Source organism: Lepus europaeus, chromosome 12 (assembly GCF_033115175.1).
Source record: "Lepus europaeus isolate LE1 chromosome 12, mLepTim1.pri, whole genome shotgun sequence".
Classification (NCBI taxonomy): domain Eukaryota; kingdom Metazoa; phylum Chordata; class Mammalia; order Lagomorpha; family Leporidae; genus Lepus; species Lepus europaeus.
The window spans coordinates 19,599,679-19,623,407 of record NC_084838.1 but is presented as its reverse complement, the minus strand read 5'-3'; the positions used below and the strand labels follow the sequence as shown (position 1 = coordinate 19,623,407).

The 23,729-nt window shown below is 44.9% G+C and overlaps 1 protein-coding gene and 1 pseudogene across 1 annotated transcript; one reads left to right on the top strand and one right to left on the bottom strand.

The window, feature by feature from the left end:
• TNFSF15 (TNF superfamily member 15) lies at positions 1–18,676 on the bottom strand. The gene is made up of 4 exons (XM_062206921.1): positions 18,449–18,676; positions 6,011–6,053; positions 4,903–4,950; positions 1–452 (listed from the first exon to the last, which is right to left on the bottom strand). Exons 1-4 carry the CDS (start codon positions 18,674–18,676, stop codon positions 1–3), a joined length of 771 nt encoding a protein of 256 aa, XP_062062905.1.
• Positions 9,881–10,430, top strand: LOC133771184 (high mobility group protein B1-like; annotated as a pseudogene).
• Positions 18,677–23,729: the final 5,053 nt, after the last annotated feature.

Sequence of the window (23,729 nt, the reverse complement as noted above, 5' to 3'; positions counted from 1 at the left end):
CTACAGCAAGAAGGCACCGAAGAAAGTTTTGTCTTCTTTTGTGTAATCCACCAAGGAGATGTCACTGACATTTACCATCAGCTTGTCCCCTTCTTCCAAGGAGAACATGGCCCCGAGGTAGATGGGCTGGAACCAGTTGCCCATTTCACACACAGACTTGGTTCCTGTTAGAAGCTGGGCAGGCTCAGGGTAGTTGTCTGTTACCTTGGTGATGACCACAATGATGGAGTCTGGTTTGGTCTGTCGTCTCCTTTGGTTGATGACACCACACTCAGACGTGGTCCCTCGGAATGTGACCTGGGAGTAAACAAAGTAGTCTCCCGACTCTGGGATCACCAGGAATTTATTGGTGTAGTTCATCCGGTTCTTGGTGAAGGCCAAGCCCAACTCATGTTCCCAATGCAGAGCCGGAAAGTGATTTCTCAAGGGCTGTGTGGGAGTTTGTCTCACAACTGCAAAGAGAACAGAGAAGTTAATTTGCTGACAACAGGAGCTGTAAATTTGGCTAAAAAGCATCTTGTATATTTTCAAGGAAGAATAAAGTGAATGAATATAACCAGCAGCTAACAAGTGCCTTGTGGAAGAATAGGTGAAGGCTAAGTGAGTGGGCGTATAAGAATGTTCAAAAAGAATACCATCTTGGAAGGGTGTCCTGGGGGCAATCTACTTTGCCTCTCTGAGCTCTGTGAGATGACAATTTGGAATTTTCCTGAGACCTGTGGTCCTAGAAAAAACAATGAGGGTGAAGGAAATCTCTTATTCTTTTGTGTTCCAGAAAATGGCTTACTGCAAAGAACCATCCTTCTCCACATGACTTAGCTAATAAGACTCATGGATCCCCCTTGTTTACCTGTGACAAGACTAGACACTAGAGCCTCACATTCCTGTTCTTTGGCCCATAAATGATGAGCTGGACTATTTTATCTCAACTGATCAGAAAAATGTGCTTGTTGACTACTTTGGTTAGGCTTCTCTCTTTTTTCCAGACTCCTGAATGCTAGCCACCCTCAGGCTGGGAAGAATGCGGTCCATTCTAAGATCAGGCTGGCTCTGGGATACATGTTCTCAGATCTAGTCTTTCATGCTACTTCTCTGTACATGGTTCATTTTAGCTTTGCTTATTCCTCTTCATAGAAGAAAAGCCCCTCATCCCAACTCTTGAGAACTTTGCCGACTTCAATGTCAAAGTATTCTCCCTATGGCTGTAGCCCTATCCCCCATCAAAATACATTTGGTCCTCCATATCTGTAGGCTTTAATCCACTGATTAAACCAACTATAGTTGGAATATATTGGGGGGGGGGTTGTGAATTCAACAAACTATGACAGGAAAATATTGGGGAAAAACTGTGTCCATATCAAACAGATCATTTTTCCTCATCATTATTTCCTAACAAATTTACAGTGTTTTGACTATTCACTTAGCATTTACATTGTACTAGGTATTATAAATAATCTAAAGGTGATTTAAAGTATACAGAAGGATATGCATAGATTATATGCAAGCATTATGTCATTTTATGTAAGGGGATGGAGCATTAGGGGATTTGATATCCTCAAGGATCCGGGATCCCAACTCTCCCAGGTACTTTATTTTCATTTTTTGACAGGCAGAGTAGACAGTGAGAGAGAGAGACAGAGACAGAGACAGACAGAGAGAGAAAGGTCTTCCTTTACCATTGGTCCACCCTCCAATGGCCACTGTGGCTGGCGCGCTACGGCCGGCGCACCGCGCTGATCCGAAGCCAGGAGCCAGGTGCTTATCCTGGTCTCCCATGCGGGTGCAGGGCCCAAGGACTTGGGCCATCCTCCACTGCACTCCTGGGCCACAGCAGAGAGCTGGCCTTCTCCCAGGTACTAATATAACTGTTGTCTCTTCTCCTTTATCCTCCCTCTATCAACAATCCTTTAGTAATAGTTACTAAATCTAGGTTCATATTTGTTTGATATGTCTTTTCCTTTTAAAATAGAGATAATAACACCTGTGAAAAGAATATAAGAGATGGTGTATCTTAAATACTTTGGTAATTATGAATATCTTCTAAATTACAGTCTTATTTATTTGAAGGGTAGAGTGAGAGAGAGAGAGAAACTGTGCAAGAGGATATACCCATTCACTGGGTTTGCTCCCCAAGTGCCAAAATCGCTGCAGTGGCTGTTGGATGGGTTGCGGGGACAAAGCCCAGAGCTAGGAACTCAAACCAGATTGCCCATGTATGTGGCAGGAACCCAATCACTTGAGCCATCACTGTTGTCTCCTAGGATCTGTATTAGTGGGAAGCTGGAGTCAGGATGTCTTAACTTAGGTGTTAACTGCTAGGTTAAATGCCCACCCCTAAATTCATTTTAATTTGCCTTTCTTGTTTCAGACATGCTTTAATCCCAGAAGAGGACATTTCAGAGTCAGATGTTTCCTCTGATTGTCTTCAAATCCTGTGATCCATGGTCATATGAAATACAGACCATAATTGCTAAAGAATCAACATGCAGGACATATATTGGAACCAGAGACCCAGAACATTTTGAAAATATTTCTCTCACATTGAAAGGGCCAAAACATAAGCTGGTGCATTTTACTTGTGGAGTAGAAGGGACCTGGGCTTTGGGCCACATAGACCCAGTTCCAATTGTGATTCTGCAGCATGCTAGCTCATTAATCAACTATGTAGGCTCATTCTCCTCTCTGAGCCTCAGTGTTCTGTCTGTAAACTATGGGTAAGGCTCATTGAGAGTCCTGTTCTGAAGACCAAGTGAACAGAAATTATCATCACAAAGGCTGAATACAGTTGTATTCAATACATACTCATATTCTTCCCCCAAATAAACCAGCATCTTCAATTTTGACAGACCAAAAATGAATCTATTTTACTTTATTTACTTTTATATGTTCTTATGTTTGCATTATTCACAAAGATGTAACATATAAACATATGAATGAACACTTACGAAGTTTATCTATTGCAGAAGTAAATGATAGAATCAAATATTCAAGTAAGATAACCTGAAATAAAATTAACACTTTTGGGATAAATATAAACATACTATAATTCCCTATAATTGCCTTTGAAATACACAGCACTCACCATTATGTACCAATACTAGAGTTTTGAGATAGGTTGTGTTTACAGAAACTTTAGCAACCTTTACATTCAGTGGGTGACATGAAATCTGGTCCCTGGGTTTTTCTAGGCACCCTTCCTATTGCTGACTAGACTAAAATTGCTTTTGCATCTATGAAGCATGTTCAAAATGTATGGGGTTTCCTCTGTCCCCCTCATTAAAATGTCCCTGGAAAACTCTGATGTGTCTTTGCAAAATCTGTAAAGGGCATTTTTACTCATCACCCTCAGTAGTCTCTGCTCTGTCTTTATGGATGGTGCAGTGGATTAAAAGTTTTCTTCTCAGATGGTGCAAAAGCAAATTCAATAAGTCTCCAGACTAGGTAGATGATTTTAACTATGTCAACACAGTGCAAGTAGGAGTTTGGGTAGGAAGTGTGTTGTAATGGAAACTAAAGTTTTGAAAGTCAAGCTTGAATTTCAATTCTACTTCCTAGTCATGTGAGTTGTGACAAGTGAATTTTGTTGTCTGAACCTCAGTTTCCCTATCTGCAAATAGGAGTAACTAATCTTTATTTCATTGAGCTGACAGGCAATGAGATAAGAGAATGAATGTTAAATGTTTACTACAGTGTCTGGTGCATATTGGAAACTTAGTAGAACATGGACCCTCTCCTTCCCCATTTATTTCTAGTTCCCTTATTCATAAGAAGAGTGGCATCTCTATACTCAGTAGTTTTTAGGGTTTTCCAGCCCAACCTGTTTAATTCTTCTCATTCTTATAGATGGGGACTAAGTGATGGTAACTTGGCAACTCCCTGGTCCTAACCCTCACTCAATATTTACCACAAATAACACCCTCTGAGTCAAATGATAATGCAAATGTCTTGGGGCATAAGGGTATCACCCTGTAGGTGGCAAATTTTCTTATGGTCCTGGGAGAAAGAGAGAGAGAGAGAGAGAGAGAGAGAGAGAGAGAGAGAGAGAGAGAGAAACACAGACACAGAGAAAGAAAGAAAGATAGATAGATAAAGACTGACTGAGACTGCTGGTGCAATTCCCAAAATGCCTACAATGGGTGGACTGTTCTGGGCCAAAGCTGGGAGACTGGAACACAAACTAGGCATCCCAAATGAGGGGTAGGAACTCAATTGTTTGAGCCTCTCAGGTCCTGCGTAAACAGGAAGCTGGAGTCAAGATCCAGAAGCTGAACCCAGTGCCCAGACATGGAACACAGACATCTTAACTGATGTTTTAGCTACTATCGAATCCTCACCCTACCACCAATGGGTTTTAAACACATATTTCTGAATTGTCTTGCTCTTTTCTCTGGAGTCTTAGAGGAGTAGAAACTCTAGCTGTTAGGTACCTGGAATTGATACTGTAGATTTGGGAAGCTGACCAACTGATATTATGAGGTTGCACTCAATAGCCTCACACCATGAACATTCTTTGGAAGCACCTTCCTCATTGTAAGTATCCTGTGATGTTCAAGGCACAGGTAAACTGGATATGTTGGCAGCTCAGGGACCTTTTTATCTGTGATCAGGTCCAGAATTGCTTGAAGCTCTGAGTTTGAGGAAAGCCTTTTCTGAATGGATGGATTTGCAAATGAGGCAGGTGAGAAAGGAAGAGGGTTGATAGAAAATGCCTAAAATACATGGGCCTTTGGAACATTCACAGGGAGGAAGTTCTCCAAAGTCCCTCAAATGAGAGGAGTTACAGGTCATCAAGGGGTGCACTTTCTAGTTTGAAACCCCTAGACTGAGTTCTGGTACCTGTCTTGAAGAAAAGCTCAGGACCATGGATAGTGGTCTCTTGGAAAACACTTCAGGGAGACTTACCTGTCAGGTGTGCCCTTGGCTTATTTCTATCAGCTCTGAGAGGCATGTCTGTAAAAAAAAAAAAAAAAGAAAGATATGTTCTGTATGTGTTAAGGGGTAACTGGAGTGAAGACAGGGTTTTAGGAATTGCAGGCACCCATGGAAGAAGAGAAACATGAATCTCCTTCAGTTTGGTCCAATTCCACTGGTTATGGATTTTTGCATTGGAATATGGTCTGTAGTTAGCAGCATTGGAGACAGGGGAGACACAAGGGTAAATCTTGAACACAAAAGAACCTTGGCCCTGTGACTTTAGACAAGTTAGCTAGCCTAAGACTCTGTTTTCTCTAATATGGGCATGGTCACCCTTACTATGCATGGGGAAGGCTCAGCATGACTCTTGGTACATAATTAGTGCACACTTTGCTGCTCCCCTCAAGGTACTTCTGTAGGAGCTAATTGACTTTTGCCTTCTTCATGGTCCCTTGAACTATCCACTGGGTTGTGTGGGTGTACCAACAGAAATGGGATGGGCGGGAGGTGAGATCTAGCCTGTAATCATGCCCTTGGCAGTTCCTTTTCTCTCTCTGGGGCCCTGATTCTCCCTCAGTTCTTGAAAAGACTCAGACATTCCCTTTGGTTCTCAGAAATAATCATATTAGATTAAGTATTTTCAAACTGCAGTGATAAAGATGTTGTTGTTGGTGGTAAAAAGCAAAAATCCATTGATTTCTTAATGATTTTCTAGGCATTGATCCAATCCTTTTATAGATACTAACTAATTTAATTCCCACTGAAGTAGGGAGAGTGTTATTTTCATTTTTGGAGGGAAGAGACAGGGATAGGTGAAGTTATTTGATCACAGGTGATACTGCTAGTAAACTCCAGAGCTGAGTCTTGAGTCTAGGCCATGAGTGCCACGGGCCATGCTCTGGGCCATGCATTTGGCCAATGCAAACTTTTGCCTTCTTAGTGATTAGGGGGGGAAGCCTCATTGCTCTTCTGGGTTTGCATCTGTTGGCTTAGCAACTTGGCAATAAAGACTGACCCCTCAACCTCCTACATGTCAGAACTACTAGAATTGTTTTTGTTTCTCACAAGAAAAGGCATAGAAAATGAGCATACTTACAAGCTCTCTGCTGTGAAGGTCCAAGCTCCTGTCCTTTTAGAGTCTGTTGAGAAAGAAATACATGGTTCAGAACACCTGTGCTCTTTCAGACCCCAATGCCCATATAATTTCCCATAGCATGGGTGTGATTAACATACTGCTGATATCCAGCCTGGGAACTCTGCAGTGAGGGAAATGGGATTGAGAACGTTTTGACTGATGAGCATCTTGTACCTTACTCTGTACTCTCCCCTTGCATCACCCCATGGTCTTTCTCTCTCTCTTAGGCTTGTCTCTGAAGCTCAACTTTAAAAAGTCCTTTCTCAAAACCTGCCCTATGCTATTCTAGGGGACCTCAGCCTCTTGTCCTTCTATTATTTGAGCAAATAACAGCACTTGCTTTATTTTCTTTTCCCCAACACAATTTAAAAATTGGGACTATTTTTAAAGAATGATACAGAAAAAGAAAACATGGCTATATTCTCTTTCTTATTAGCTTCAATAATTCCTTTGTTTCTGTGCAATACACAAAGACTTTTTCATCATTGCAATCCTAATGTGTGAATCATTTCAGATGCCACATGAGAGTGGAAAAGTAATTACCTTCTAGGCGGACAGACCTGAATTTGAATTCTGAGTCCACTACTATCAACAACTCGATATTCAGTAAGGTACTTTTCCTTTCTGAGCTTTGCTGTCCTCATTGTAAAGTGAGAATAATAACATCTCTAGCTCTAAATTGCTCATGGGGGTGAAGTAAGGATCAAATTAGTGTGTGAATAAGCATAGAGAATACGAATACATAGAAAATGAAGGACTACTACTCGGGTGCCTATGCAAAGAGCTTAGCAACAAAATTGTGCTCTTTGCTTAGAAATAAGTACCTCCTTCCTACATTTGACAATATATTTTTTAAAACTTTATCTTATGTGATTTTTGACTCAACCCCATCTTCTGACTTGGTTCTTACAACTGTACAGTCCTCACCCACAAGAGGGATCCTCAGTCACCCAGTACACTTGACCTATTTGACATCTTAAAAATTGTATGTGTGTATGGTGTGAGTGTACTTGTGAAGGGAATTGTGAATATGAGTGTAAGTGACTACAGCTCTGTCAACAGGACAGGGTGTGAGCTGATGTGTTTTAGCCTCTTTGTGTCTACCTGTGTCTGTGGTATGGTGCTGTATACCTGAATGTACGTGTGGATATCATCTTGTCATTGCTGAGTGTGACAGCAGTGGTCTTTTGGTAGCTCAGACTTCCAGGCTCTTTCCATTTCCAGGCCAGGCTAACTATCCTCCAGTGGTGGAGGCAGAGATCCTGTCTTTGAATGATTAACTGGCTTCGTTGTCTCTCCAGCCCCTTTCCCACCACTTCCTACTTCTATCAATAGCACCACTACTGCTTCCTCCTGGTGACCAAATCTGAATGTTACTTCTTTCTCCTTCTACAAACCCAAGGGCTGTCTTTTATTTTGCAGTTTTTCTCATGCCTCCACTGTAGGCCTTGGAATGCTGCTTGCCTGGATTTTCTCAGTAGTCTCCCCTTAGATCTTTTTGCTGCTGCTTTCTCCTTTTCTCTGATCTGTTTTCTAGCCTCCTTTAGAGAACATTTTTAATAAAGCTTCACATTATCAATACACAACTCTGCTCATAAACCTTTAATGGCTCTGCCCTTGGTCTTCAAGACAAAGTCTATCTTATCTTTGCATTTGAAGTCCCAGTCTACTACCCCAGTCTTGTTATCTTAGCCCTCTGTGTTCCCAGACAGAAGAGGAAACCATAGTGAATGATCCAAGGGGACTGAAAAATGCAGTATGTGCAGCTACTGTCTATTGAGTGAGTGCAGTGGTGACTCCGTGGTAGGCTAGGTCCTTCACAGACATCATCTCCTTCATTGTCACAACAGAGTTCTAAAGTATAGCCAATTTCTATCCTCATATTGAAAGTGGGGCACAGAGAAGATAAATAATTCACCCAATGTCCTACACCTGGAAAGTAGTGTAGAATTTTAACCCAGACCAGTTGATTTCAGAATCTTAAGCCCTAAACCACTGTACCTGTAGGATCTGGACAAGCTATTGACCTGGTCAGGTAGATGAATAAGTATCAGCAGTTCTACACACAGTGAAGCAAGCCCAGAGTTCAGAAAGCCCAGAAGCAGGAGAACCAAGAGAAATTACCCCAGAACTGAATCTTCCAGGGCCTACAGATACTAGCCAGGTGATAAAAGAGGTGATGACCTTCCCAGCCAAGGCCATCAGGCTTGTGCAAAGAGTAAGGAGGCCCAACAGAACATGGGAGAAATTGGAAAGTGGCAAATCCTTATGCTGCCAAATGAATAGAGAATGTACACTTATCCTGGAATCATGAGTGTGAAGGCCTTTGAAAACCTAATTGCTGTGACCATTTGTCCAAAATCAGTAACTTTGATGCCTTTTGAGGTGCTGATAAAGAATTAGCCCAGAAATGAGGTCATTGTGTAGCCTCATGGCCTTACTTGTTATTGACAGAGCTGATAAAGAAATTGGTCCTTTGGGAAGGTAGAAAGCTGAAGGTGGGGTTCTCAAAGAGAATTGGGGGAGATCTTGAAGGTACCCCCCTTTTGCAGGAAAGGGCAACTTCCCTGGTTGGCTTTCTCTTGCCTCATTTAATTCTCAGCTGAGACGTTTTCTTGAGCACTCCGGTTATCTCTGGCTACGCAGCCACTTGGCCAAGAGTTTGGAGCATTCTTCCTTGATTCAGTGGTCATCATCACATCATCGTCAGTGTGTACATGGGATGCGAACCCATTTCCTGATTTCTCTGCTGGATTTATATAAACTGGGCTCAGATTTTGCTTTGATAATGTGAATGGACTTGTGTGGATTTCAGTGACCCAGAATGCCCCTCAATACCCAGAGGCTGTGACAGTGCCTGGTGGCAGCTGTTGCAAACAACAACACATGAAGAATCCACAAGAACAGCAATTGGGACTGTCTCTCCAAGAACAACAACGCACAGCATTGCCTTGCTCCTTTTCTTAATGATGACTCCATACATCATGGGAGGAAGAATTTATGACAGCAAGCTGATATGAATGGGAAATTAGAGAGGATGAAATAACAGCTTATTTGGGGAAAAGATTTATCCACTTAAGCTGTCCAGATGCCTTTTCTCAAGATGATTGTTGACAACACCAGGCCAATAGAGTATCTTCTGTGACCCAACCCTGACTTTTCTCCATCAAATCTGGGTTGCTCTGGAGCACCAAGGAAATGCTAACCCCTGAGGGGTGCTGGTGACGGTGTCTGAGAACGTGTCTACAAGTGTCCTCAAACCACTGGCTGAGAACCAGCATGCAATTTTATTCCTTATTCATGTGCTTGTTGTTTTCTCTCTCCAGCTGGATTCATGAAGGGGACCTGGTTGATCTGTCTTGCTCTCCACTGAATTGTCAGTGCCTTAAGCACCTGGCACTTCTGTCAGATTATGTAATTGGCAACATGTGCAGATTCTCAGTCACCAGGAAGATGGAGGCAGAAATGAATTCAGGAAATGGCGTAAAGTTCAGATTCAGTGACTTTAGCCAGAATTTTGCAATCACCAAATCTAGGAAAGAAATCATTTTGTTTAAAAAAATTTTTTTGATTACATAGAGGTGGGTTACCACGATTTTTAAAATGAGGACCCCTCGTTTATCAGTCTCTATGGGAAATATAATCATGGCTCTAGCATATCTGCTGAAAGTTGGAAGGCTTGGTAAAGAGCTAGAGTGACAAAGACAAATATGGAGCTCCCACTCTCACAGCCATTGCAGTCCATTGAGCTCCATAGAGACAGTGCCAGGGTGAGTGAGAGCCAGAGGGCACTGGGCGACTCTGTGCCTCGCTGTGGAAAAACAATTAAACATGGGCACAGGAGATCCTAAGAAGCTGAGAGGCAAAATGTCATCGTGTGCATTCTTGGTGCAAACTCGCTGGGAGGAGCACAAGAAGAAGCATCCAGATGCTTCCGCCAACTTCTCAGAGTTTTCTAAGACATGCTCAGAGAAGTGGAAGCCCACATCTGCTGAAGGGAAAACCTAACGACAAGGCAAAGGTGGACAGGCTTGTCATGAAAGAGACCTGAAAACCTAGATCCCTCCTAATGGGGAGACAAAAAGAAGTACAAGCATCCCAACACATCCAAGAGGCCCCCTTTGGCCTTTTCCTTCTTTTGTTCTGAGTATTGCCTGAAAATGAAAGGACATCTTGGCCTACCTATTGGTTACACTGCAAAGAAACCGGGAGAGATGTGGAATGACACTGCTGCAGATGACAGACAGCATGATGGAAAGAAGGCTGCTAAGCTGAAGGACAACCTGATGCCACAAACAAGGGAGTCACCATGGCTGAAAAGAGCAAGCAAAAGAAGGAAGACAAGGAGGAGGGAGAGGAGGAAGATGATGATGATGAATAAGTTGGTTCTAGTGCAGATTTTTTTTCTCTTGTCTATAAAGCATTTACATCCCCCCCCATACCACTCACTCCTTTTAAAGAAAAACATTGAAATATAAGGCTGTGTAAGATTTGTTTTTAAACTGTACGGTGTCTTTTTTTGTATATTAACACACTACTGAATGTGTCTTTAGAGAGCCCTATCCTGGTGGTATCTTCAGTAGCTACTGACCAAGCCTGATACAGCATGGGGGATATAAATTGGCATGAGCATTTAAAGCAAATTCTCATTGGTGTACAGCACAAATTAATTATATATGGGGGTGGGAGTTTTTTCTTCAGTTGTCTCTGATGCAGCTTGTATGAATATATTGTTCTGTTAAGTGAATACCATTCTGTAATTGCAAAAAAATTGCAGCTGTTTTGTTGACATTCTGAATGCTTCTAAGTAGATACAATTTTTTTATTAAAAAAAAAAGACAAACATGTATGTCCATGGTCATACATCTTAGTGGGATGTATGACCCACTATAGTCCCAGGGAAATTTATCCTTTCCTTTTTCAAAAATGATGTATCTTTATTTATTTGAAGAGTGACAGAGACAGAGGGAGAAACAGAGATTGTCCATCCACTGTTCACTCTCCAAATGGCTATAGCAGTTGGGAGTGGGCCAGGCTAGAGCCAGGAACCTGGAACTCTGTCTGAATCTCCTGCATGGGTGGCAGGGGTCCAAGGACTTGAGTCATCTTCTGATGTCTTCCCAGGCAAATTAACAGGGAACTGAATCGGAAATGGAGCAGCCAGGACTCAAACCAGTGCTCCATTACGGGATGCTAGCTAGCATCTCAAGCTGTGGCTTAACATGCTTTACCAAAAGGCCAGCCCAATCTTGGAACTTTCATCCTCAGTTGATTTGTTGTTTGCCTTAATTTTTTGTATATGTTGGCTGGTAATCCCTGACTCAAACTGACCATGACTATCACTGTGGACATTTTGGAATTACTCTAATTCTTCCAACTGGGAAGAAGGCAGGGAGAGGGAAGGAGACTACTCTTTCTTTAGTGGTTGCTGGGTCCTGTATGGGGCGTTTATATGTGTGCTCTTGGACTAAGAGTGCAGCTACTTTGAAATGAGGGTTCACATCACTGTTTTTATAGTCTGTGTAAGCCTTCTAATGAAAAGTTAAAGAGGTTAAGCGACTGTTTAAGGTCAAAGAGAAAGGGAAGGCCTGGCCTCTGAATTTTGAGATCAAAGACAGACCCTGGCACATATTTGAAGCTCCACAAACAGTAGCACAGGGCATGGCAGGTGAATGATCTGGAAGCAAGATGATCTTTGAAATGTCCTGGCATTTCCCCAGAAAAATCCCGTGAGTGCTTTTTAACTAATGGCCCACTTAGCCTTTCTTCCCATATTCTGTAGTCGCTCCCTTTATCTATTCATAAACAGGAAGAGATATTCATTTCTTGCTGCCATAAATGCTGCAATTGCAAAGGCATAAATGTTTTATGACGCACAACAACCTCACATTCACTTCTAGGAGAAATACGTTTGCTTCCTTGTATCTTCCTTTTATTTCTCCCTGTTTATATTTGCATTGGGGTAATCCATAAATTTTTATTCCAAGGTCATTTTATTTCATCATACTCTGAAGTGCCCTGGACAGGGCTTGACGTGCGCTATTCAGTGTAGCAGAGAGCAAAAATTCTGGTGTTTACAGTGAGCAAATTTGGAAATCCCAGCTCTTTTATCTCTCCTGGGTTGTGATTTTGCAGGGCACCTAACCTCAGGGAGACTTGGTTTACTTATCAATAAAAGCCAGCAGGAATCTTTTCCTTCCTTATTATTGTGACAGCTCAGAAAGAACATACGCAAGTAAAAGGGCCATCCAGGTTCTCTTCTTTCTTTGGTCTCAATAAATGCTCCTGGCATGTGTTGTTGGTTCTGTGTGTTTCCCTTTTGGTCTTGTGACTTTAGCTGTCAACTGATGCCACCCTGGAGTCCCTTTATAACCGTGCTGTAACTAACTTCAGTGAGTGCGGTTTCTTTTCCCTTTTCACATTCTAACCTTGTGACCAACCATGTCACTGTAACTAAAATGAACGTATGCTTTTTTCTCTTTTCACGTTCTGCTTGACAAAGCTAATTGCTGATCTCATAATTCATGAGACCAATGCTTAATTCAACAAACGAATGGTGCTTACCTAAGAATTCCAGAGACAGACAGCCTGGGAATTGGTTAGAATCACAAGAGCTCAGACAAGGAAGGAATTTGCAAACAACAAGGCTAATGCCCAAAGAAGCACTATCTGACCAGGGTTACCCACATTCTCCATAAACAGTCAAGGTTTAGGTCAACAGATCACTGACCAGCTGGTTTTGAGCTGACTGGAAATTTGCCTCCCTAAACTTCCATAATTTTCTTTTAATTCTTTAAAAAGTGCTCTTGCTAACTGGACAGATGGGAAAGGCATTTTGAGACAGAGGCGTCTGCTTTCCCCCTAAGATTGCTAGGCTTTTACTTAAACCTGTTTCCTTACATCATCTTCACCCCTGGTAAACTGGCCATTCCATGAGAAGCAGCCCGGCTTAGTCAGTTTTGCTGGTATGAGTGGCTGGTTCAGATCCTTTAGGAGCTCCGGATGGCTTCCTCTTTTCCCATGGGCACTTCATGTGCTTCCTCTGTCCATTTTTGGCTTCTGGAACCTGCTCTTTATCCTGGCCCCCATCAGGGGCCAGGCCTGGAGGTGACCTCTTGAGGCCAGTGACCTGCAGCAGCATAGCTGCCTGGTGATGGGTGTGCTGTTGAGGGAGGATGCTGGAGCTCCCCTGTGGGGGAGCAGCATTCAGGGGTGTGTGCGTGTGCTGAGTTTAGGGGGTGAACCGAGTGAATGCTGAAATTGCCACCTACGCGCCACAGCAGCTGTCTAGGATGCACGGCTGGCCTTGCCTGCCCTTCCTTCACTTCCCAAGTGCATCCACACTACCTCTGCCTTCCCTGCCTTTTGCTGGCTGCGACCTGTGGAGTGATCGGGCTTCTCCTCCAGGTGTGCCGGGGTTTCCTGTGGTTACAGCAGATTACAGCTGCAGGGAGATCCGTGTTTTCCAGTTTACAAAGCATTTTTAGCTCAGTTGTCGGTGTTTCCTCTGGACAACACTGAAAAGGGACTAACATTACTGTCTTTACTTCCTAAGAGGGCACAAGCCAGGTGAGGCAGGCAGGCAAATAATGCCTGCTGAGCAACTGCCCTGTGGCCATAGATTCTGGACATCTTGTAGAATTCTCACCACTGTGCTATGAGGAAAGTCTTTCTCTAGATTATGGGTCCACGGCCCAAGGGGTTCTGCTGGCTTGCCTATACGCAATCCCTTTGCATTCCAGAAAACACTTAGTGACTGCTGGTTGCATGCCCTGTGTAGCAAGGTACACCGAGGCAAAGAAAGGGATTTGCATGTATGGGGCACGGACTATGTGCCGGGGGATTTTACAGGGTTAACTCCTCCTGGCCACTTTGGGACCCTGTTGGTCTGGGTGGAAACCAGCAGGTGTCAGGAGGGAAGAGGGGCTGCAGGGCTCAAAGGCCAGTGTTCCTTAGCAGGATTTTCAGGAAAGGGAGGGTGTGAAAAGGGAGGAAGCTGAGAAAACGGAGAGAGTGTGGGTAGATGATTGCAGAAGGAGGACCTGGAAAGGCAGGAAATTGGGCAGTGGTGCAACCCCTGGGCAGGAACCCCCCCTAAGGTGTACCCATCCATGCATGGCGCAGTTCTGAGTGTCCACCCTGCTGGGCTTGGGGTTGAGTCGCCACCTTGGTACTGCCTGCAATACTCAGTCTGTGTGACACCCTGGGGCCTCCCAGAGGGCAATGGGAGCCATTGAAGGGCCCAAAGAATGGCCAGGCTATGGTCAAATATAGCTGTGTAAGAATGGACCGGGAGATGTGGAGCGGGGGCAAGACTGAGTTGTACAAAAGGAGGCAGGGGATGGCTGCTCAGCGTCAGAGACCAAGGAAAGCCCTCTGGTGTCAAAAGGTGCCCTCTGGCTTGGGCAGGCCACAGTCCGGAGCAGGTAGAAAAGTTGTTCTTTGTGATGTAATTTCTGAGAGCAGGGAAGTTCCTTGGTTTTCACAATGATAATCACTACCATTAACTAATCCCACACTTCCTGTCAGCGACTTTAAATACTTTATTTCTAATTATCCTCACTTTGTGAGGAAGCTGGGGCCCATCGGATTGGGTAACAGGCTAAGAAGTGGGGAGGCCAGAATTTAAACTGAGTTTGAACTTTTGACCCATGATTTGTCCAAGATGCAAATCTGCCCAATAGCCTGCAGAAGTGGAAAGGTGCTAGGTAGGAGTGGGGACCTTTGTCCTTCCAGGCCCATTTGGCTATTTATAGTAGGAATTGCAGACCATATGAAGTCATCAACTTAAAAATTAGCCTGCTATAGGTTCATTGAATCTCAAGACCCACCTGCAGAGCTGGGCTAGACCAAATGATTTCCTGGGCCTTATATGGCCCATGGGCCGGATGTCCCCTGCCCCATAAGCATTTTATTGTCCTAACATTTTTATATAAGTGATACACACATTTTGCACAAAAGAATATACATACCCACATGACTCACTTTCCCATTTCCCTTCTTCGGACACTGGCAGAGTGACTAATTTGTTTTATGTTCTTTACGAGATAGTCTATGCATTGTTAAACACATTCATACAGGTGGATTTTATTTTTTCCTGAAATGAGGTGCTTTCTACGTGCTGTTATGCACGTTGCCCTTTTCACTTAACTTGCAGGTTACGGATGGTGCCTGCATTTCTTTGTGTCTCTGCAACCTCCAATCAGATTGCTTGTGAGTGCGCTGCATTCTACTTTAAGTGTCTGTTCCTCCTCCCTATCTTTGTGGGGAGGGTTTCTGGCTTTGGAGAAGATTTTGTTTCTCATCACGTGTCTGTAACATAAGCACAGACCCTGCCTCTGATCCTCTCTTCCTCTTTGGAAAAACTTGGGCAGCCCTAATTTCCCTCCACTGCCCCTGGCTGGGGGTCCTGGGAGGAGGATTCTGAGTGTGACATAGATTTGGTGGGCGAAGCTGTGGAACTGCTGGCTGGGAGGCTGGCATGGGGCAGGGGGAGGCTCACTAAATGCAGGAAATTGTGGCAGCTTGCCCCCATGATGTTACCTGTATTTTTCTTTAGCCCACAGCATGGCAGTCTGGCAGTGGGTCACCATGACCACTGCTGTCTGAATGCTCGGGGCAGGAGTCCACTGACCAGAGGGGTAGGCTTGGGCAAATCTCCTTCAGAGCTCTGAGCCCCTGTTTCCCAGTGCATGAAACAAAGGGCTTCAGGCTTGGTAATCTTCAAAGGCTTCGTTCTCTGTGGTGGTGGGTTGTGGTCTACTGGCTTTCATCTGCAGGAGGTCCCTGACCTGAACTTCAGGAACAGCATGGTAGCTACAGGTGCCTCCGCTCCCTCCTCCGGGATGCCCTCTTCCCTGGATCGCTGTCTCCATGGCGGGGTAGAGGAACATCTGGAATCCACAGCACCTCTACATTGAACGGGCCCACTTCCTTGTCTGACTCATCCATCAGATTTGAGGTTCTTGGAGGTCAAGATCAAGTTTTCTCAGCAGTTCCCTGGCACAGAGTGACCATCACATCTCCATAACTGTGTGTGCACTGTATGTAGCTCTCCCCCTCTTCCCAACGCACAATGTGTTCTCACAAGGGCTTTAATGGTCTTGTTAGCAAATGGGTATTAGTAGCCTCTTATGGTAGAAAAGGAAAGAGGCTCTAAGAAATGAAGCTGCTTGCTCTTTACAGATGGCTGGAAACTGCTGAGCCTGGGTGTGTAAGAACCGTATTTCACCATCTACCAAGTTCACCCTGGTAGCTGAGTTTACCATCGTCCTTTTCCCCCATCTTTGGCCATTTCCTCTGACCTGGTCATTAAAACTGAGCCCTTCCAGATCCATTCTCTGCCCTTCTAAGCCCTGCTCCGAGCCCTGAGAGGCTGAGCTCTGGGCATGGCTGCTTCCTGGCTTCTTTGAGCCTTGATTTCTCATTGAGCCTGGACAATGGGATCAGAGCCTGGGAGGAGAGGACAGTCAGCAAACCCTGTCCCCCTCTCTCTGTCCTTGCTATTCTGGCCATGACTGCCTTTTCTCCCCATCCCTGAGACCCACTGGGCAGGCCCTGTTGCAGGCTTTAGTTCTCCCTGGGTTTTCCTCATGCTGAGGAGTGGGAACTGGTTTCCCACTGTGGCCAACCCTGGATGTTTCCAGCTATTTTTGTTCCCTTCTGTCTGCATCTCTGCACCCAGGTCTTTCTTGAAACCACTCCAACTGTTCCTTAAATGCTCTTCTGCTTTGAACGCTTGCGTTTTGAATGGCCCAGCTGTTTCCTTTCAGAACCCTGATTGCTCCCTGTGCCCCAGCCTGGCCCCTATTTCCCTTTCTTGTTATTCTGACATACTGAGACGTTCCACAGCCCAGTCAAGCTTTCCTTTACCGCATGCTCCCTCTCCAGGGAGAACAGAATGGGTACTGTTAGGCCTGTTCACGTCTCAGGCACCTGCAGTAGAGCAGGTTCGGGGTCAGACCCGGGGATGTAGTAGAGTAGAGACTCAGTGCCTCCCTTCGTGATGGCTCAGCTCTCCTGCTGGCTTCCTGACTGGGCAAGTTGCTGCCTCCCCTGCACTGTGGCTCACATGGGAATCTCAGCCATCATGCTGCTGGGTTCTCTTCGGAACCTAGCAGGGTGCAGGTTGCTGGAGGCTACTCAGTACTCCTAGTACATCTGTTTCCTGTCCAACAAGGGACAGAGTTCCAGAGCACCCACTGGACAGTACAGTTTGCTTCTGGCCCCTATGAGAAGACCTCCCACACCTTCCAGTTCTTCTCAAACAGCAGGAGCTTTCCCGGGACATCTGCATATTTCTAGATGTTAAGAGTGATGACTTGTGGCCCTAACACTGCTTCCTGAATCACGGTCTGTTTGACTCTGATGGGGTGGTGAGAGTTACACATTAGCCAAGGCCTGCTCACTGCTGTCTGTGTATCTGCTTGGAAGATAGCCAGGATTGCTTAAAGACTGGATTTCTAATTAAACCAATGGAAAAGTCTATTTTATCCTTTGGAATTTAGTACTTTGCACCAAAATTTAATCAGTCACCAGATTAAACCAGAGCATTTTAAGAAAGGATATCATTTGAATGACATTCCATAGAATTTTTGAGGTACATTGCTGATGTTGCTTGTCTGCCGTCCTAAGCTTTCTCCTTGACACCTGTACCTTCACCTCCATCACCTTTATTCCTGCTTTACTGTATATATTTTTTTGTTTTTTACTGTTTCTCCCCAGACCCCAACAAGACCTCAGAGATAGATAATTAGAAAATTCTTTCTTAAGCATCAAGAAATAGCATTTCTAAACCCAAGAGAGTTCTTTAAATAAATCACACATAGAAATATAATACAAGTATGCTATATCATCATGCTGCTGTACATTTGAATAGAACCATATAAGTATGGTTATAATCTAAATAAAATCATAATTTATTAGAAGGCTCAGAACAATCCATTTTCTGAATACAATTGTGGTATACTATATTCTATTAGCAGTGATCACCTCTCAGAGGTTATGCATATTAATAGTTTTCTTCATTTCATTGCCTGAGTTTTTTAGCTTTATCATCAATGACCATGTATTAGTTCTTAATTTAAATTATTATTTTCTTCCAAGAAAAGGAACAGTTCTCAATGATCAGTATATCCTGATTATGATTATCTAAAAATATGGGGCTTGAGATTATTCTGACATAAATATAAAAAGGGACAGTTATTCCCCAGAATTATCAAGACAACAGGCAAGCTGAACCTTCCCACCTTTCCCACTCTACTCTTTCTTGGCATGTAGAGGCAAGGAATGTGATGCATCGTGGAGCTTGTCCTCTGTCCAAAGCTGGAATAGCTGTCACCGCCCCCCACCCCAGCAAGGCATGTGCCGACCCTCAGGTCAGAGCAGAGTCTGTCTTACCTGGAACTGTACACAGGCTTCTCCCTGTGTCTGGAGCTGGCCAACGAGCAGGTAGGCACTGAGTCCGATGAGGATGGAGAGAGACACCAGGCAGCAGGTGAGTGCCCAGCTTGCGCTGCTGCTCCTGGCTTCCAGCCTGGCTCTGGCTTTGGGCTTGCAGATGCCATCCTGGGGCAGCATTTCCACACTGGCTGTTTCTCCGAAGTCCAGTCCCAGATTCACTGCCATACTCTCGCTGGTCCTGGAGGTGTCTCTGACTCCTCCTGGGTGGAGAGACCCCCCCATTAAATAGAAGACCAACTCAGTGGGTGAATTAATCACACTGCCTACTCCTCCCCTTTTCCCTGCCCCCAGCACACTGTGGCCCTGCCCTGCAAGGGAATGTACCGCCTACAACAGAAACCAAGTTTGGTTTAAGGAAAAAAAAAAGAAGAAGACGGCTTTCCCAAGCATATTTATATACAGTACGCTCATGTGCTCTTTCCTTCGTTTGCAGAAGGAAGTTAGGAAAGTCCCTGGAGGAGGAGAAAAAGAATTCATCAAGTCAGTGGGTGGGACAAATTGAAATATACCTGCTCCTTGCGTTGGAGTCAGGCCAGTGGTGCCTGGCAGGGCAGCCTGCTGCTTCCGGAAGTGAAAGTGAGGGATGGGGAGGTGTGTGTGGCTACAGATGGGGAAATGGGAAATGGAAATCACATTTGCATCAGTACTTTGCCCGGTGCTACCAAGCCCTCTGTCTTGTTGAGCCTCATGGGAGCTCATTCCCACCGTGCAGAAGGGAATATTACAATTCTTGCAGGTGAAGGCATTTGCCCTAGGTCTTCTAGGAATGAAGACATAGCAGCTAGGAGGTGACCTCGTTCTTCTAAACCATGGTCTGGCGTTCTGGGTGCTATAACGCTACTTGCCTGAGAAGAGGAAGTGAGTTTCCAGCCTGTGTTAAGCCATTATGTAAGCAGAGAGTGTGAGGTCATGGTTAGAGGTGACTGCCTGTGGAGGGAGAATGTTGACTCCTGCTCTCTAATTATGGCAGAGTTAATTGTGCACCAGGGAGAAGCCTCGCCAGTGTTGGCCGTGCTTAGGGTTCACCACCTATGAAAAAGAGTAACTTTTATTGGAGACTTTGTGCCGGGCATCATAGTAAGACACCTAAAGGTATCAACGAAATTACTTATCTCTGAGATAACTTTTTCTTTAGAAAGGCAAAAGGGGGAGGCTGGGGCGGAGGGGAGAGAGAGAGAGAGCGAGCGCACAAGCTTCCATCTGGTGGTTTACTCTCCAAATGTCCACAATAGTCAAGAGCCAGGACTCCATCCAGGTGTCCCAAATGGGTGGCAGGGATCTAAGTTCTTGAGCCATCAGCTGCTGCCCAGCAGGATGCATTAGCAGGAAGCTGCAGAGTAGGAGGGACTGACTCCAGTGCACATGTGGATATGGGAATGCGGGTGTCTCAAGTGGCAGTTTAACCAATGCCTTTTAAGACAGTAATGTTCTTAGACCCATTTTACAGTGAAGGAAATTGAAGCACAGGAAGTGGTAGAGCTAGGATTGTGACTCGGGCAGAGTGACCCCAGAGCTCCCCGACATCACACTCACTGTGCTGCTGGTCACTGCAGGTGCACAGGGACCTGCACCTGGAATGCTCAGTAGGAGGAGGTGCCCTCTCATGGGGCTGTGGCAAAGGCTTCCTGGAGAAAGAGGTGGTGTTGGGGCTAAGCCTGCGAGCCTCAGGAGGGGCGACGCCAGAGGGAAGTAGAGGACTCTGTGGAAAGGTGCAGAAATAGGAAAACTGAGCAAATGGCCTGGGGTGTGTGGTGGAGAGGCCACCACAAAGCGTCCTTTCTGTGGTTACCTCTGCTTAAATCAAAGCAGCGAAAGCCTGCAGGGTGCTTGGAAAGGCCTTTCCTAGTGTGGGCCCTTCCTATTGTTCAGACTCAGCTCATTCTGCTGTCCCAAGCTGTTGTCCCCAAGACACCCTGTGGACTCGTTGTCTATTGTGCACACTGCTGTGGAAGCTTCCAGTCATTTCTCACCACATCACCGTGCTCCCTTAACTGTGCATAGAAACCTCGTTTGTAATACCCCTTGCTTCCAATATTGGCTGAGACACCATCTTCCATGCTCCTACTCCTAATAGCTTCCTGTTCTTCACCTGTCATTGACCGCTTTGCCCTAGACTGCGTTTGTCATCTCCATTAGACCAGCAGATCTGGGAGGGCAGGTACTAAGACACACTCGTCCCCCATAGCTGTTGCTCCTGACATCATAATGGTCATGTTACAGACTTGCCATAACCATCTACTGAAATAAGCACCAATATTTCAGCTGAGGATGGTTTTCATGTCACCTATTCTTAGTTTAACGAATCTGTTACAAATCCAGGCTTTGAGGCTAAACTAATCTTCCCTGTTGCAACTGAACATTGTCTTTTAATGATTGCTCACCCATGGGAGTGCATTTGGGTTATTCTAGATTTGAGTGATTGTGAATCAAATTGCTGTGAGTATTCATATATATATATATATATATATATATATATATATATATATACTTGTCAAACAGTTTCTCTGGCATAAATGTCCAATAATGCAATTGCTGGGTCACATGGTAATGTGCAATTTTTAGGTAAGTGCCATACTCCTGTCCTGATGGGCTGTGCCAATGGGGGAAAGATCCAATATCCTCTCTGCTGCATTCAGGGTTAGCACTAATTTTTTTTCTTTTAGCCATTCTGATAGGTGTGTGGCTGAAAGCTCACTGTGGTTTTAATTTGTATTTGGTGGCTAATAAGGTTGGTGAAATAGACATTGTTTTTTGGCCAGCACCTGGTGCTTGCTTTTTGATTTTCAGTGTGTGTAAAGGCAAAAGGTGAATAGTTTCCAGAGAAGTTAGGAGGCACTGCACCTGAATGCCTACTATGTGCAAGCTAGTGTCTAGGCACTGGGAATAAAGCAGTGAGGAGAACAGACAAAAATCTCTGCTCCCGTAGAGCTTCTAATGAGGTCTGCTTGGCTGTAGTCCAATCCCTAAAATTGCAGATAGCACTGAACCCTGGACATACTATGTTTTTTCTTCTCTCTCTCAAAGATTGATTTATTTGGAAGATAGGGTGAGAGAGAGAGATTGATCTGCCATCAGCTGGTTTACTCCCCAAATGACTGCAATGGCCAGGATTGGATTGGACCAGGCTGAAGCCAGGAGCCAGAAACTCCATCCAGGTCTCCCACATGGGTGGCAAGGGCCTAAGCACTTGGGCCATCTTCTGCTTTTCCAGATTCATTAGCAGGGAGCTGGACTGGAAATGGAGCATCTGGAACTGGAACTGGCACCCATACAGATGCCACCATTGTAGGAATGGCTTAATCTGCTGCACTATAACAACATCCTCTGTTTTTTCATACATATTCTATATCTATGGTAAAATTTAACTTGTAAAATAGGCATAGGGAGATTTTAATAAAATAATTATCGCAAAATACTGCACAATGACACACCTAGCATCACTACTCTTGTACTCTGGGGCCATTATTAAATAAAATACAAGTTGCGTGAACACAAGCACTGTGATACTGTAAGTGTGATAAATGAGATGGCTGCTAAGCAATTGATGGGCAGGTGTCATTTACAGCATGCATGAGTTATTCAAAGGATGACTAATGCCCAGGTAGGAAGGGGCAGGATGATTTGAGAGTTCACGGTGCTGCTCAGAATGACACATGACTTAAATATTATACATTGATTTTTTTCTGGAATTTTCCATCTCATACTTAGAGCCCATGGTTGGCCTTAGGTAACTAAAACTGCAGAGAGGGGAGACTGCTGTATTCTACTTGGGGAAGATGGGTAGCAAATAAAATAGTAAGTTACTGCTACATTAGGTAGCTTTAAGAGATTTAGAAAACAAATAAAAAGCAGAGAAAGGAGAGAGGAAATGATCTTAACTGCAATTTAAAATAGGGTGGACAGAAAAGGCCCCATTTGAGTGTAGCTGGAGAAGGTGGTGCCTGACTTCACCAGGTGTGCATTGTGAGCTCAAAGAGCACGGGAGGCCTGAACAGGGGCAATGTGGGAGGGGAGTGGGGGCAGTAGGGTCAGAGTGACTGTGGGGGAGCCTGACCGGGCAGCCCTCCTGGGTTTGGGTGGGATTGGACTTCTGCTTCAGTGAGGTGGGCATGGCAGGGACTTTGGTGCAGGGCAGAAGGGGAGGCGGATTCCAGTTTCACTTTGGAAAGCTCGTCCTGGTTGCTGTATTGACAACCAGTTGAAGGGAAGAACGTGGAATCTGGGAGCTGCCACGGAGAGGACCTCTGTGGACCCAGCAGGGGCGGGCGGTGGCTGTGAGGGCCATGAGGAGCAGTGGACTCTGGACCGGTTGTGGAAGAAAATAAATGTAAGTTCTTATACTGAGCTGGGTGTGGAGTGAGAGGAGAGAGAGGGAGGGGTCTGCAGTTTGTGGTTTGAACCTTGTAAGGAATGGGACACTTTTAGTGGACACCTGGCTGGAGTGCACAGAAAGACAGGTGCCCTTTAAGGATAATTTATTTATTTTGAAAGATTTACTTATTTATTTGAGTGACAGAGAGAGGGATTGAGTGAGAGAGAAAGAAGGAGGGTAGGGAGAGATATTGAGATTGAGAGATCTTTGATCTGCTGGGTCCCTCCCCAAATGGCTGCAATTGTCAGGTCTGGGCCAGGCTGAAGCCAGGAGCCTAGAACACCATCTGTGTCTCCCACATCGGTGGCAGGGGCCCAAGCACATGGGCCTTCTGCTGCCTTCCCAGATGTATTAGCAGGGAGCTAGATAGAGAGCAGAGTAGTTGGGACTCAAACCAGCATTCCAATATGGGATCTGGTTGCCCCTAACTCACTGCACTGTAATACCTACCCCTTTAAGGAGACATTTAGATAAGCAAGAGCAGGTGACTTGTTGGATGCTGAGCCTGGACTCCCAGGGAGAGGCCTCTGTGGCAACATTAATTGGAGGGTCATGCTTAATGCAGCACCTATCACCCAGCTAGCACAATGTGGAGGTTCCTCAAGTGTTGCATCTAAAATCCTTGAGGTCTAGCTTTAGAGAAAAGCATTAAGTGGAACCACCTGAAGTTGCCATCTTTGACCTACACGGGCATTGATTTCATACGAGTCACCTGAATGAGACACTACATAGTAGGCCTTACATTACAGAACACTGGGCTCCTGGGAGGTTCTGGATCACCTTAAGAGTCAAGGATGGAAATCCTTCCAGATCACCCCTAAGAGAGAATCAAGTATGGAAATCCTC